At 59.9% G+C, this 12,984-nt stretch overlaps 1 protein-coding gene across 6 annotated transcripts in view; it reads right to left on the bottom strand.

Annotated features, from left to right (window-relative positions):
* The window catches only part of ITPR1 (inositol 1,4,5-trisphosphate receptor type 1), a 222,065-nt gene that overhangs the window by 81,371 nt on the left and 127,710 nt on the right, over positions 1 to 12,984 (bottom strand). For 5 of the 6 annotated variants that reach the window (XM_037049550.1, XM_037049551.1, XM_037049554.1 and 2 more), the window contains 4 exons: positions 10,913 to 11,033; positions 10,414 to 10,598; positions 8,045 to 8,193; positions 7,147 to 7,258 (listed from right to left, as the gene is read on the bottom strand). In XM_037049550.1, coding sequence (XP_036905445.1) covers positions 7,147 to 7,258; positions 8,045 to 8,193; positions 10,414 to 10,598; positions 10,913 to 11,033 — 567 coding nt within the window. Of the gene's footprint in view, positions 1 to 2,435; positions 2,469 to 7,146; positions 7,259 to 8,044; positions 8,194 to 10,413; positions 10,599 to 10,912; positions 11,034 to 12,984 lie in introns of all 6 variants that reach the window. The other variant, XM_037049555.1, reaches the window with a different exon arrangement.

The following is a 12,984-nucleotide window of genomic DNA, read 5'->3' as shown; positions in this document are numbered from 1 at the left end:
AGGGCTGTGTCTGGAACGGCACAGACATGGGAATGCACAGACGACAGTCTTCAGCACCCACCTCTGTCCACTTAAAGCTTGACAGGAAGACAAGGGACCACCGTGGGGCTCACCGGGGCAAAGCCAGGGGGATAAGAATGGGGACCCTGCTACTCTCTTTGCCGAAGGAAGGAAGGAAGGAAGGCAGGCCAGCCTCCTCCTCCTCCTGGCTGGCTTTCAGTGAGGCCTTCCCCTGGATGACAGCGGGAAGACCCCACGCCAGGCTCTTCATCTGCAGGCCCCCACGTCATCCCGAGTGCTTGGAGCACCGAATTCCACTTGGAGGCACTGGGCTTCTGAGTCATTCACAGCACATGTCCTCTCCTGAGGTGCCACTAGCTGTCAGCATGTAGGGGCGGTGGCCGTCCCCAGTCAGGGGACGCTGAGGTCACAGGGGGAGCCGCAGTTGTCTCTCAGGAGCTGCTCCCCAGAACCTTTAGAAGTGGGCGCACAGGGCTGGGATTTCAGCGTGAGGCCTTGCCCTGAGCCAGTGTGAAGGCTCATTAAGTTCCCCAGGCTCCGGCTGTGGGTTGCAGGTCCCCACCACACGCAGTGACAAAGGCCTGGTGGGGGAGACGCCACAGGAGCTGCAGGAGTTTCCGGAACAGCCGCTGACGGTGAAGGCCAATCAGGCAGCCCGGGGGCCGGGGACAGCTGGCCGTGTCCCAGGGCTCTGGTGGTTGCCAGGGGTAACAGGGGAGCAGGGGTCCACAGTGGCTTCCTCAGGGAATTTTCAAGGAAGCCGGAGTAGTTGCCAGAACGTTCTTCTTTCACGAACAGTATTCTATTTCCCAGAGTGTAATTATAAACACACCTGCTCCGGCTGTGGGCCCTCTCCACGGCGAGCGGTGCACCCCTAGCCCAGGTTCTGTCTCGAGCAAGTGAGCGAGCACGCCCCCTGATTGCCTCCATGCAAAACTGTGTATCCAGGAGGTCATGGACGCCGGCGAGGGCGGGTGCGCCTTGGCCGACTTGATCTCCACGTGTCAGAAGAGCTCCCACCAGCGAGGCACTGGCAACGGGAGGGGGGAGTGAGTGCGTGGAGGGAGGGTGCCGGCGGGCACTTGCGGCAACAGGTGTTTCCCTGGCGGCAACCCGGGAGGACGCTGAGTGGGACACGCCTGGAAGCCCTGTTGCCCAAGCAAGCGGTTCACGAAGCCACTGCCCGGCCTCCTGGTGTTCTCAGCTCCTACTCGTCCCAGGAGGCTCGGCCTCCTCACCTGCTCACGCTGGACTCACGTGGGGAGAAGGCTATTTAGAAGCCGGCCCCGTGCTGGTCTGAGCGTAGCCAGCGCCCAGCTGTGTGAGCTGAGGTGAGTCACTTGACCTCTCTGAGCCCCGTTCCCAAGGGAACTGGACCAAATCCATGGCCGCCCGCGTCACTGTCTGGTTTCAGTCTGGGATGCAAACCCCTTAGGTACACGCGACCCATCCCTTGGTATTTCCGAAAGGACAGTGGGAGACATCGGCGCGTACTGCGCTCTCTGGTAACTCTATGTGCCCCCAAAGCGCTACTGGTCTGTCTACCAAACGAGGCACGGGCACCCGGGGGAGGGGACCAAAAGGCTGTCTATAGAGAGCCAAAGCTTTCTTCCGGGTCCTCGATCTGCCAGGCAATGAAACTTTCCCAGTTACATATGTGAATTCCCCAAATTCACCTTTTCTACCACCATGCGCCAAGCACACACTACACCCTAAAAACACGGCCAGAAACCTTGAAAAACAAATTCATGAAACAAAGTACTTAGAGGCCTGAGAAGCCCAAAGATGACCTCTCGTCCATCGGTCTCCCGGGTGAGTCTGGTAAGGGAAGCTCATTTCATACCCAAGTATGGACTGCGTGCGGAGGCCAGCGCGGGTGACTCGGCCATTTCCCCCTCTGGGCAGAGTTCCCAGGCAGAAGCCCCGGGAGCCGTGTGTCCCCACCCACGGCCCCGAGCGTGCTTGGAATTCGTACCGCCGCAAACCGAAGGGGACCCCTCCCTCTGGCTCAGCTCTCCCCACAGGGAGACCACAGAGCTCTTACAAATTCTTTAGAGCTGTACCAAGGCAGGTACTTCTTTTTGCATCTGACGCTTTACAGGAAGAAGGAAAGCGCTTTGCGATGACGTCCACGTCGGGTTTCAGGCAGGTGAAAGGCCAACGCAGCCACAACTTCCGTGGAGATTCCAGACAGTGAGTGGAATCCTATCTCAGCTTAGGAATGTGCTCCAGACTCAGAGGGGATCTCCGGGGACAGATGGGAAACAGACTGGTGGGAAAGGCTCAGACAGACACAGAGGAGGGGCGCATCCACCAGGGGACACGGGGGTGGGGTGGGGACAGACCACAGGGCGCACTGCAAAAGGGACATGGACACAGCAGCACAGGACATTGAAAAGGAAGGAAAGTAGGACCTCAGCATTATCCAGTTCATCAATGGAAATGAGCTGGAAGAGAAAGGAGAGAAAAAGGGAAAGTTAGGACAGGACATGTAAGTGAGCTCAGTGTTAGACCGCTGTCCACGGGTCCTGCGCTGACGCATTGGGGTGGAAGCCTCATTTGAGGGCAGTGTGTACCCCACAGGGGCACACAGGGACACCCACCCTGAAACGCCATGCTTGGGAATGGGCGAGGGCAGTCTGTCCCCGTGGCCGCTGCCAGACCTCACAGGTGACTGGACCGAGTGCCCGGATTTGCACCTTCCCTTCTGCCTGCCCAAGGCCCCGGACACCATCGTGGGCAGGGGCCTTGTCCCCCGCCGAGGGTCAGACCAACCCAGCAAGGAGCAGACTCCCTCTCACACCCGCTTACCACTCAGCAGGACTTTGGGCCCCATGGAAGTTGGGGTACAACAGAATCGGCTTCCAAAGCCACAGACCAACGCTGGGGAGCCTCGAACAACACAGGTTTGAACGGCACCGATCCACTGACCCGAGCAGGTCAACGGAAACGAATCTGCCGGCACACAGCTTCTCGCAGTCCAAATCTGCGCTGTTCCAGGACCAACTGGGCGACCCCACGTCCTGATGCCCCAAACCCTGGTCCTGCTGGCGACGGAAGAAAATGTCCTCCCCCAAGATGGCCAGGCCCACTCAGCGGGTATTAGTGGCAACGTATTGGCCCTGAGGTCAAGGCAAGAGCGGCCATCACGGCGCTGCTTGTTCAAGGCCAGATGAACAGTTCTGACTGATTCATATTGCGCCTCATTAGTATTTAGCACGCTTGGCGAATTTAGGTTGCTATGAGAAACACAGTCACCTGAAAAGGCCAACACACATTCTATTCACAGTGAGAAACCAGCACTGGTCAGGACCAGGGGGCAGAGGACTCGTGTGGCGTGACCAACCACCCTGGTGTCACTCTCGGTCAGCAACCGTCTAGTAATAACACTGCACCTCCTGTTTGGAAGGGCACGCGGAGTTTAAGTAGATTCTGAGATATCCTTTCACGTGAATTCTGGGCCTCCAGATTTCTTTCCAAAACTCTAGTAACTTAATAGCAGCTTAGTAAAAACCTACCGTAGGCTACAGAGTGGCCAACTCACAAAGTGACTGCGTCCCCTTTTCCCGTGGGGGCTGGGGCCTGAGGACGTTCTGAGTTAGAGGCAGATTCAGGTTTGATTTTAGAGATGTGTCGCTACAGAAGGCTTTTGTTTTGTTTTAAAGGTGGACATGGTGTAACCTATGGCTTCAAAGTGCAGGTTAGTCGGCATTCCACAGAGTGGTTGTAATGTCGGAGTAAAACCTTAGAGTCTATTAACACTGAATAGGAAAGACACAAAGATGCTAACAGGATCACGTGAAAATGTCTTGTTGGGGGGTGATCTTTAACGTCCATTTTCTGCTACGAACACACGTTGCTGGTCCTCAGCATCAAGGAACCACAGTGAAGATGGTTTTGTGACCCCCAAGTAGCCATGGCGATGGTCTGGGGACAATCCCCCCTGACACCTGTGGTCGGGCCCTTCTGGGGAAGTGGCCTGAGACAAGTGGGCTGACCCCTGGCTGTTCACCGACTTCTTTCCTAGGGGACCCGACTGACACCCAGGTTCTGGTGACTCTGGGACAACAGCAGGTAGAAGGTCACCTGATGTCAACTGTTCTCAACGGGCTGAGTAACCAGAATGAGTCAACGACAAGACGTTCAAATTCTGCTACGTCCAGGGCCATTTTGTCACTTATATATTCACGGGACACTATGGAAACGGCAACGCTGAACTTGGGGTGGACACGTCAGCGTGTCCCCCGAGCACGCCATGGGGAGGAGCTAGGGCTCGGGAACCAGGCTGTGTGGGTTTGGATTCCTGGCTTCTGGAGGTTAGCCGTGTGACCCCAGGCAAGTTCTGGACGCTTGAGTCTGTGCTTTCCCCTCCACCCGCCTGCGCCCCGTATACAGTAACAAGAGTGCCCTCAGTCTCTGAGGCTGATCTGACAGGAGGCAGATGTTCTCGGTGCGGGGGCTGGCGCGGAACAAGGGGGCCGGGACACGTGAGCGACAGTGTCTGAGACGTGCTCGAGGCCATATGCGGCCTCGGAAATGTGGAAGTGACTCTGCTCTGTTTTCATCTATTTGGTGACTCGGGTGGCAGTTCTCACGAGACTTTTTACACAAGTACACCCGGGTGTTTGAACACAGTGAGGAGTGACTTCCCTTTTCATCTACATCCGTGACTGAACTCTGTCAAACGCAGAAATGGGGGTGGGCAAAGGGACCTACACCTCCTCATCTCGGAGAGCGGCAGCTCGGCCCGCAGGCGTGGGGACCCGGCCTGGGAGGCAGGCGAGGCCACGGCCTGGGAGGTGGGATCGCTGCGTGCTGGCCTTGCCCCTGCCACTTCCCCGTGACCCTGGGAAGCCCCTTCAGCTCCTGGCCACGGGCCCATGTGCAGAGGGAGACCGAGTGGACGCGGCTGGGGTCCACCTAGAAGGCCCAGTCACAGGACAAGCTCCAAGGGGCGGGCAGGGGGGGGGGGCGACTGCAGGAGCACCAGGCCGAGGAGGTGGACGCAGCCCTGGCACATTTGCCTGAGAAAGGGGGCTGGCTCTGGGGCCCCCACCCCAAATGAGCTGGCCCCCCTGAATGTCACACTTCTTTCCTCAGACAGGGACAGCCAGCGAAGCATCAAAGGCATTTTCTAAAAGCCGCAGGGAGTCAAGGCCAAGGGATGCCTGCCCCCAGGCGGCCCCTCCCCCGGCCCTTCTTCTGAAGTTCGATTCTCGTGATTGGGAAACGGCGCCTTCCAGCAGCCGGAGCACAGGGCCGGGGCACTGCCCGCGCGTGCTGCCAGAACCGAAGCTGACTGCCATGGGATTCTAGACTGTCCCCCAGCCATGTGGGATTCCAGAAGGTTCTAGAGTGTCTTCGACCAGTGAGGGATTCTGGAATGTCCCTGACTAACAGATTCTGAGAACGTCTTCAGTGGCATTTCCACTCTGGGGAAGGGGAAGGGACAGTGGCCCCAACTACACCGGAAAGAAACGTCATCTCGCCTCCGAGCCTCCCGCTGCCTGGGCGTGCGGTTCCTTCAGCAGCTGAACAGGGACCCGAGCTACAGTCTACGGACCTCCTCTGGATTCTGGTCGCTGACTCTCCCACGGGGACCCCATCTACCGCCGGCTCACAGCCCGGGGCCCTGTCATCCTCTGTGAGCTTTGTCACAGGCAGGGCCACAGCGCCTCAGGGCTCTGTGACGACGGTCTCCCAAAGGCACCAACGGGCAGAAGGGCAGTGAGGAGGCCAACCTCCCACCTGGCCGAGTGCCTGGTGCACTCGGCCCACCCAGCACCCGAGGGGTCCCCCTTCCATGGCATCGAAAGGGCGCTTCAAGGAGACGAAAGTACCGACCTGATGGAAACAGCCCCTGGGGGGGGAGGCACCCAGTTCACGTTAGCCCCTCCAAGCTCACAGGGGCAGACGTTCCAAGGAAGAAGAGAAACTGTGGCCTTCATGCTTGAAAAGCAAGTTTTGTGTCCCCAGGGTACAACTATGTCCATAACTCATTCAAGTTGCTTTCGTGGATTGTTATGGAGAGTGAGTTTCTGTAATTAGAATCACGTTTAAAACCATTTTCAAAGCGCTAAGAAAAAGGAAGGTCTTGTGGAGTCAGTGGATACTCTTCACCTGCCTGGCGCACGCTCTGCCCCCCCTGCCTTTCCCTCCCCGGGCGTCTGTGTACAGGGGCTGCCGCAACATTTCTGCGCCTGGTGCCAAGGCGCCTGGCTTTTATCACTTGTGTTGATCAGCTATTTGGGGGCTGGCTTCTCCACAAAATCCCTGTGGAGCTCTGGACGTCTGCTTTCTAACCAGCCGACAGGCATTTGTCCTGCAACGCGTGGGGAGAAGGACTCGGGCAGCCCCAACAGGTGACCGCCAAGGGGGGCAAGCCTCCCGCAGCCCCGCCTGCCTGACGCAGGGCAGCCGTCCCACCTGGTCTGACCGTGCAGGCTGTCCTCTCCCAACCGGGCCTCCCTCACAGATTTGAATGAACGGGCTACCGGGCCCCTGGGTCTGTCGGTGAGATCCGGGTGCCTGCCCGCTGAGGACACATTGCTGCAGGCGCCGGGACACAACAGTGGACCGCGGCGTTACCTTCTGACGAAAACCAGGGAGATGCAGCTTGGGCCCGGGCCTTCAGGGGGCACTGGGGGAGTGTCCTGTGCGCCCTGCTCGGCAGTGACACGACCCTGGGACCACCCGTTTCACAGCCTCCCATGGCAATGGTGACACGTTTGCCTGCCTGACTTCCAGTTGGAACTGGAGGGAGTTTGTCAATGTGCGGGAAGCACTGGGCGACATCTCGGCAGGTGAACCTGGCTGGAGCGCGCACCAGCGACTCGCGCCTTCGTGCAGAAGAGGCGCCGGGCTCTCAGCGGGAATGTAAGTGGATGGAACATGTTGCCATTGTGGGTCCTCTGACAACAGGTTGTGTGGCCAAGGGACCTCGAAGAGACAACTGCACACACTCGACTTTTAAAGGAGACAGTGACAGGTTTGGGGGGGCAGGAACAGCAGCTTTAAAAACAATGACCCCTGTTCGTGTGTGGGCCCAGGCGGACCCCTGCGGTGGCCGCAGCCCGTGTCCGTGGCCCGGCCCGGCCCGGTCTCCCGTGGCAGCGGGCGCCTCACCTTTTCTCCGTAGCCCCTGTCCTTGGTCATCATCTCCCTGAGCGTCTGCAGCACCTTGATGCAGAGTTTCTCCTCGTTCTCCTCCAGCAGCTGCTTCGTGTGCTTTATCAACCTGAGCGGGGGGAGCCACGCGTCACAGCCCTGCTGCCATCCCTCAGTTAAAGCCACTGCCCCAGGCTCTCACAGTGAGCGATTGTACAAGCCTGGGTCACAGACTCCTGGGGCAGCTCCCCGAGGACCCAGTTAGCTACAGCGTCTCAATGGTGCCACCTGCTGGCCAGTGACGGCAAACACGCTCCCTGGGCAGCGGAGGGCCACCCTTTGAGAGGTGACCGCAAGGTGCAGAGGTAGGCCCAGACACACCTGTTGTTTAAGAATCCTCTGGGGGCTGCTGGTGCTGTGGCGAAAATGCGCCAGCAGCGCCCCAACCCTCACGACAACACGGCTGAGCCAACACTGCACCCCCATCCAGGGCCGTCCTCCGAGGGCCCACAGAGGGGAACTCGGGGGCAGAGCCCAGTCAAGGGCAGAGGACAAGCAGCCCTGGGGTGGGAGTTCTGCATGGAGCTCTTTGTCTCAGGCTGGGCACTGAGGCAGGAATGGGGCAACCGAGTGTCTCAAGAAGACCGTGCCGAGGGCTGAAGGGCCGAGACTATTTTGCGTCCTTGTGGCAGCCCCCTGGCCGTGGTCAGGACCCGACGGTGGCACATGCCTGCTGGGCAGGCAGCGGGCAGGTGCTCTCGCCCACACTGGCTCGAGTCTGCCGCCTGGGGAAGGCAGACTGGGCCTCGACCTTGGACTTGCCCGAGTGGAACGCAGGCCTGGCACCTCCGTCTCGGAAGCCCTGCGCATCCTGATGCCCCCCCGCCCCGCCCCCGCGGAGAAAGAGGCCACTCACTTGCAGATGAAGCCTCCGCTCTCGCACTTCCTCCGGGCGTCGGTGTTCTCGGGGAACAGCAGCTCGGGCCTGTGCAGCACGTCCACCAGCACGGACAGCTCGGCCTGCACCAGGGGCCGCAGGCGGTCCTCCAGGGCCGAGACGATGTCCTGCAAGGACACGCAGCCTCGTGAGCAGTCGGCGGCGCCTTGCAGGCAGGGCTCTCTGTTCTCCCCTGAAGCAGATGCCAGCCCGGGCCAGGCCAGGGGAGCTGGAGGGCCAGTGGGTGCTTAGCTCTGATTGCCAGACATGGCCCCAGGGGGTGAGGGGTCCCGGAAGCACCCACCCCGGTGCAGAAAACCAAGTTGGGGCAGGTCGACGCACCCACCGGCCCTTCCTTCAGGATGGACTTTGTGCTATTCGGTGTCATTCCACGGGTTTGAAAATGAGATGCCAAAGATACATTCAACCACAAGAAGAGATGGCTAAGGCACAGGCACAAAAGTGGTCAGGCGTGGATGCTAGGATCCCGCTTTTACAAGCAGCGCCAGCACCTAAAGGGTGGGCACCTACTACTGCTCCGACTACTGCGCCGGTGGCCTGCTGGGGGGCTACAGGGGTCGCGGATCTCCTGGCACATGCTGGTGCTGTGGGGACGGTCCAGTGACCGTCAGCGAGCATGAAACAGTCACGGGATAAAGTCACACGAAGAGGACACCAATGAATGAACATGTGTCAACACGCTGAACGCATGCACCCGGGTAGCACGCTGGTCTTCAAACGCCAAACACACCGCTGCAGGGAAGGAGGACAGGGGAGTTGCACGGGCGGCGATGCCGACGCAGCGCACACCGCGTGGAGGCGAATGGCGGCAACAGGTGGAAACCATCTCCAAAGACGCCCCCGTGGGCCGGCGGCTCGAAGCTCAGACACACGCCGGCCCCAACGGGCAGGACATCACACTCGTGAAATTCTGCATTGTTTGCAAGGTTTGAACTTGACGTGGCCGCCGATCTGCATCGTATCATCAAAGGTAAGACATTCGACAACGGGAGAGACCAGCAGGCAAAGACGGTGAAGCCACGGGCCGGGAGAGGAGCCGGGGTAAGCGAGGGGCTGTCTGAACAGGGATGGAGCGTCTGGGCTGCAAGCGAATGCTCTCGAGTCATCCTGGGCAACCTCATCGCTCCGGGGTTCAGAAGAGAGGACCCTCTGGCCACTGGCCAGGACTTTGTAACAAGCACTGTCTGTCCTTAGGTGTTTCTTAGTTCATCTAAAGACCATAACTATTAGAGCCGCAACAGCAGTGACAATACCACCTGTGACAATGACCGTAATGGCAGCTCTGACTGATCGAGAGCCTGCACTGGCCCGCGCTGTTCTGAGCTGCACCCAGGCCCTATTTCCCGAGGACGGCCACCGGGGCGTGCCCTGCCTCACATTCTTCTCATGCTGTGTCACGGACATCAGCTCCATAAAATGGTGGTCCACGTCCCTTCCCTGGACCCCGAGTGGGCTTCTGTGACTGCCTCGACTAACCACGTGTGACAAAAGTGATACTGTGTGACTTCCGAAACTGAATCCTAAAGGCAACACAGCTCTCTCACATGTCTCCCTGAGACATTCCCCTTGGAGCCTGGCCACCATGCTGGCGCATGGGGAGGCAACGTGGAGACGTTTCTGTCACCACCTCCAGCGGAGGCCCCCACACTGACATTCAGCGCAGGGTGACCGCCATCAGAGGACTGAGCGAGACTCCAAGATGAGCCCAGCCACGCCCCCACCTGACTGCGGCCAGAGGCAGACCCTGGGCACGCCGTCACCCTCCAGAGCGGCGAGGGGGAGGTGGCTGCTGCTGCTGTCCCACTGCACAGACCGGGACACTGGGACACTGGGCATCGTGATCCCCCCCAGCGCCTGGGTCACCCCAGGATCTGTAACTCTGTGGGACAGTCACCTGCAAGGCTTGTCACAGAAGCGTTAAGACGTAAGTTCAAGTGTCTACCCTCTGCCCGACACTTGCTGCCCCCCCGGCCCACGCGAAGCACAGAGAGTAGGAGCCGAAGTGCAGCCCACCTGACCCCCACTGCGCTCCTTCCGACATAAGACTCTGCCCTCGGATTTCTACACTGTTCCTGCCGCCTCCAGGGTGACGGGCAATGGGAGGCCGATGCCCGCATTCGAGGCAGCCTCCTCGGTGACCTCGAACATCCCTTCCTGACCACAGTGCAGCCCCACACTTCGTGGAAACCTGCAGATCTGTGCACAACCTTCGGGGACTGTGACTTCGTGACTGTCCACTCCCCCCGCTGACCTCTCCCTACGGCCCACTGCGCATTATCTCTGGCTCAGGAGGCACCGCTGAGCGTGGGAGCTGCCTCAGGCCTCACCTGCAGCCTCTCGATGATGTTTCGGTAGTCTCGGGAAGCAGCGAGAACAGAGTCCCGGCGAGCCGCGTTGCGGGCCGACAGCCGCCAGTTCATGGCCGTCTTCTGCACGATGTTGTGGGACTTCAGGAAGAGGTTGTTCACTTGGCTGTCCAGGTCCACGGGGATGGCGATGGCCCGGCTCTTGGCTGCGTGGGAGAAGATGACCGTGAGCCTATGTGTTCAGCAGGCGACGCCATGAGCTCCTTGAACAAGGGGTTTCCCAGGGCCTTGACTAAGCTCACGTGTTCTCGGACGGGCCAGGAGCCGCCTCACACTGGACCATGGAATCTTGGTTTTCAAAGTCTATCTTTTTTGTGGGGGACTGACTGGCTTCTAGCTCGGGGAGATGACAGTGGTTTGGGAAGGGACATCTGGGCACGGCGTGGCCCTGCCCTCCTGGAGTGCTTGGTCAGGAGCAGCCCCCCGCCCCGGCTGCCCACCTGCTCCGAGCGAGGCTCACCTACGTCCGACAGCACGCGGATGCAGCCCTCCACCGAGGCCTTCTGGCCGGGCGCCAGCCAGTTGCAGTGGTAGACGCGGAACACGCCCTGCAGCAACTGCACGAAGACGGGCTGGCGCGTCTGGAAGAGAGCGGCCGGGGAGGGGGCGTTGGTGAGGGCCGGAGGGCTCACCGGGGCTGCGGCGGGCGCCCCGCTCCGGCCTTGCCCGTGCCCTGGGTTAACCGGCCACCTGCGAGGGCGGGAAGGGTGGCAGCGGTGGGCTGGAGCAGAGGGAGGAAGAGCCACAGGCCTCAGGGCGACGTGCACGCCCAGCACCCCCGACAAGGAGGAGCGGCGGGGTCGAAGCTGGAAACAGGTGTCCTTGTCCGGTTCCGACCGGCTGTGCGGCAAGGAGCCAACTGCTTCCCTCCTTGGAGCCTTCGTGCTGCACCGATCAACCCGAGTTCTCTCCAGACACCACGTCCCGAGCGGAGCCCACGCGGTTCCCCAGCAAACACAGCCTGGTAAGTGGGTCTCCCCAGTGTCCGCACTCCCGGAATTCCGGCACATCTCCCACGACCCCAGGGGAGGACAACCCCACGGGGCTCTCGTTAAACGCACTCGCTCACTACAGACGAGGCCTCACATGTCACCTACACGGCAGGCCTTGCTCCTCTCTGTGAGGGTGCAAATCTGTGCTCAGTGTGAAGACAGACAGCTCAAGCCTCCGCCACATCAGTGTGACAGCGAAGTTGTAATTCTGGTCCCCACCCAGAGCATCCCCGTGTGTGGCGGCCACCACGCCAGTCGGCAGCTCTGGGGGGAGGACCCACAGAGTTACGAAAAAAGGACAAAAACTCTACAGAGGATCCTGAAATAAAAGGAAAACTGAAAGTGCCCAGAAAAAAGGAAGTCCGTTACAAGAAAAAAAACAGTTAATAAAAATGTGGAAACTCTTCTGAAAACACCCTCACGGTGACTTCCATCCAGCGCGAGCCGCACACTTCCCGAGAGACCCCTGGGCCTGGGTGACAGTCCTCTGACACAGGCGCCAGGCTCTGTCTGGAATGCCCTCCTGGGAACCAGAACCCTGCTTCTGTGGGGAAGTGGTTTCTGCTTCACAGCTCACGGCCACGTGGGACGGTCAATTGTGTCACCAAGAGATGCCGGAGTGCAGGGAGCCAGAGAAATTGGCCCAGCAAGCCCAATGGGTGGGCCCAACGGGAGTCAGCCCTGCTCAGCGCTTCGCACCAGTCTCATGGGACCGTCCCCACGAGCCCAGTATGCGAGCCAGCCATGGCGTGTCAACCACCCTCCTGGCTAATACGGGTGGGATGACGATGGGACCCCAATAGCTGCTCTCGAGGAAAGAGGTGCCTTTTGACCACGTTCATTGAGTCAAACTGGCCTTCACTGAGCAACGCCTCTGCTCCCGCCTGCGCAGATGAATGAGCTGGCCGGCCTGGCTGCCTCCTCATTACCCATCTCGATGTGCAGTCTGGGGACATCGATTCACGTGGCCCTTTGGGCCGAAGGGCATGACTGTCCATCACCTTCTCACTGCAACTCCCGCCTCGCTAGCTCCTCAGGTCCTGCTTGCTCTCCTCGGTCTTCTCTGGTCTTTCGCCGACCCGTCCTGAACTGCTCGCGCTCCGCTGGCTTCCCTCCCAGGGAGCTGCCTCGTTTGCCTGGCCAAGACGCCAGCTAGCGGGTGTTCACACTGGACTTCGCTGCTCTCCCCTCCTGCATCTCCCTGACCCGTTGACCCGCCCGACAAACCTGAGCCTCCTGGGCGTCAGCACGATGAGGGGCACAGACGGGCCGTGCACTGGGACACGGCCTTGCCCACCTCTCTGCGGTTTCTCGGCCGAGCAGGAAGAGCGTGGTGTCTCATGCACCTACTGGGCGCGGGGTGTTATGCTGGCCGTTTTGTGAACTTGATCTCTGACTCCCTCAGTTATCTGCAAGGGTGACCCCCATCCCTGTTTAACAAGGGACAAAAGAGGTTCTGAGCTTCCGTGACCTGCTCAAGTTCACAGAGCTGGTGAGGGGCCCGTGAAGATCTGAACCCCGCCCTGTCTTGCTCTAAACT

Source organism: Sturnira hondurensis, unplaced genomic scaffold (assembly GCF_014824575.4).
Source record: "Sturnira hondurensis isolate 20B ecotype Veracruz unplaced genomic scaffold, ASM1482457v3 Scaffold0006496, whole genome shotgun sequence".
Classification (NCBI taxonomy): domain Eukaryota; kingdom Metazoa; phylum Chordata; class Mammalia; order Chiroptera; family Phyllostomidae; genus Sturnira; species Sturnira hondurensis.
Note: the sequence above shows the minus strand (reverse complement) of the source record. Positions and strands in the feature narration are given on the sequence as shown.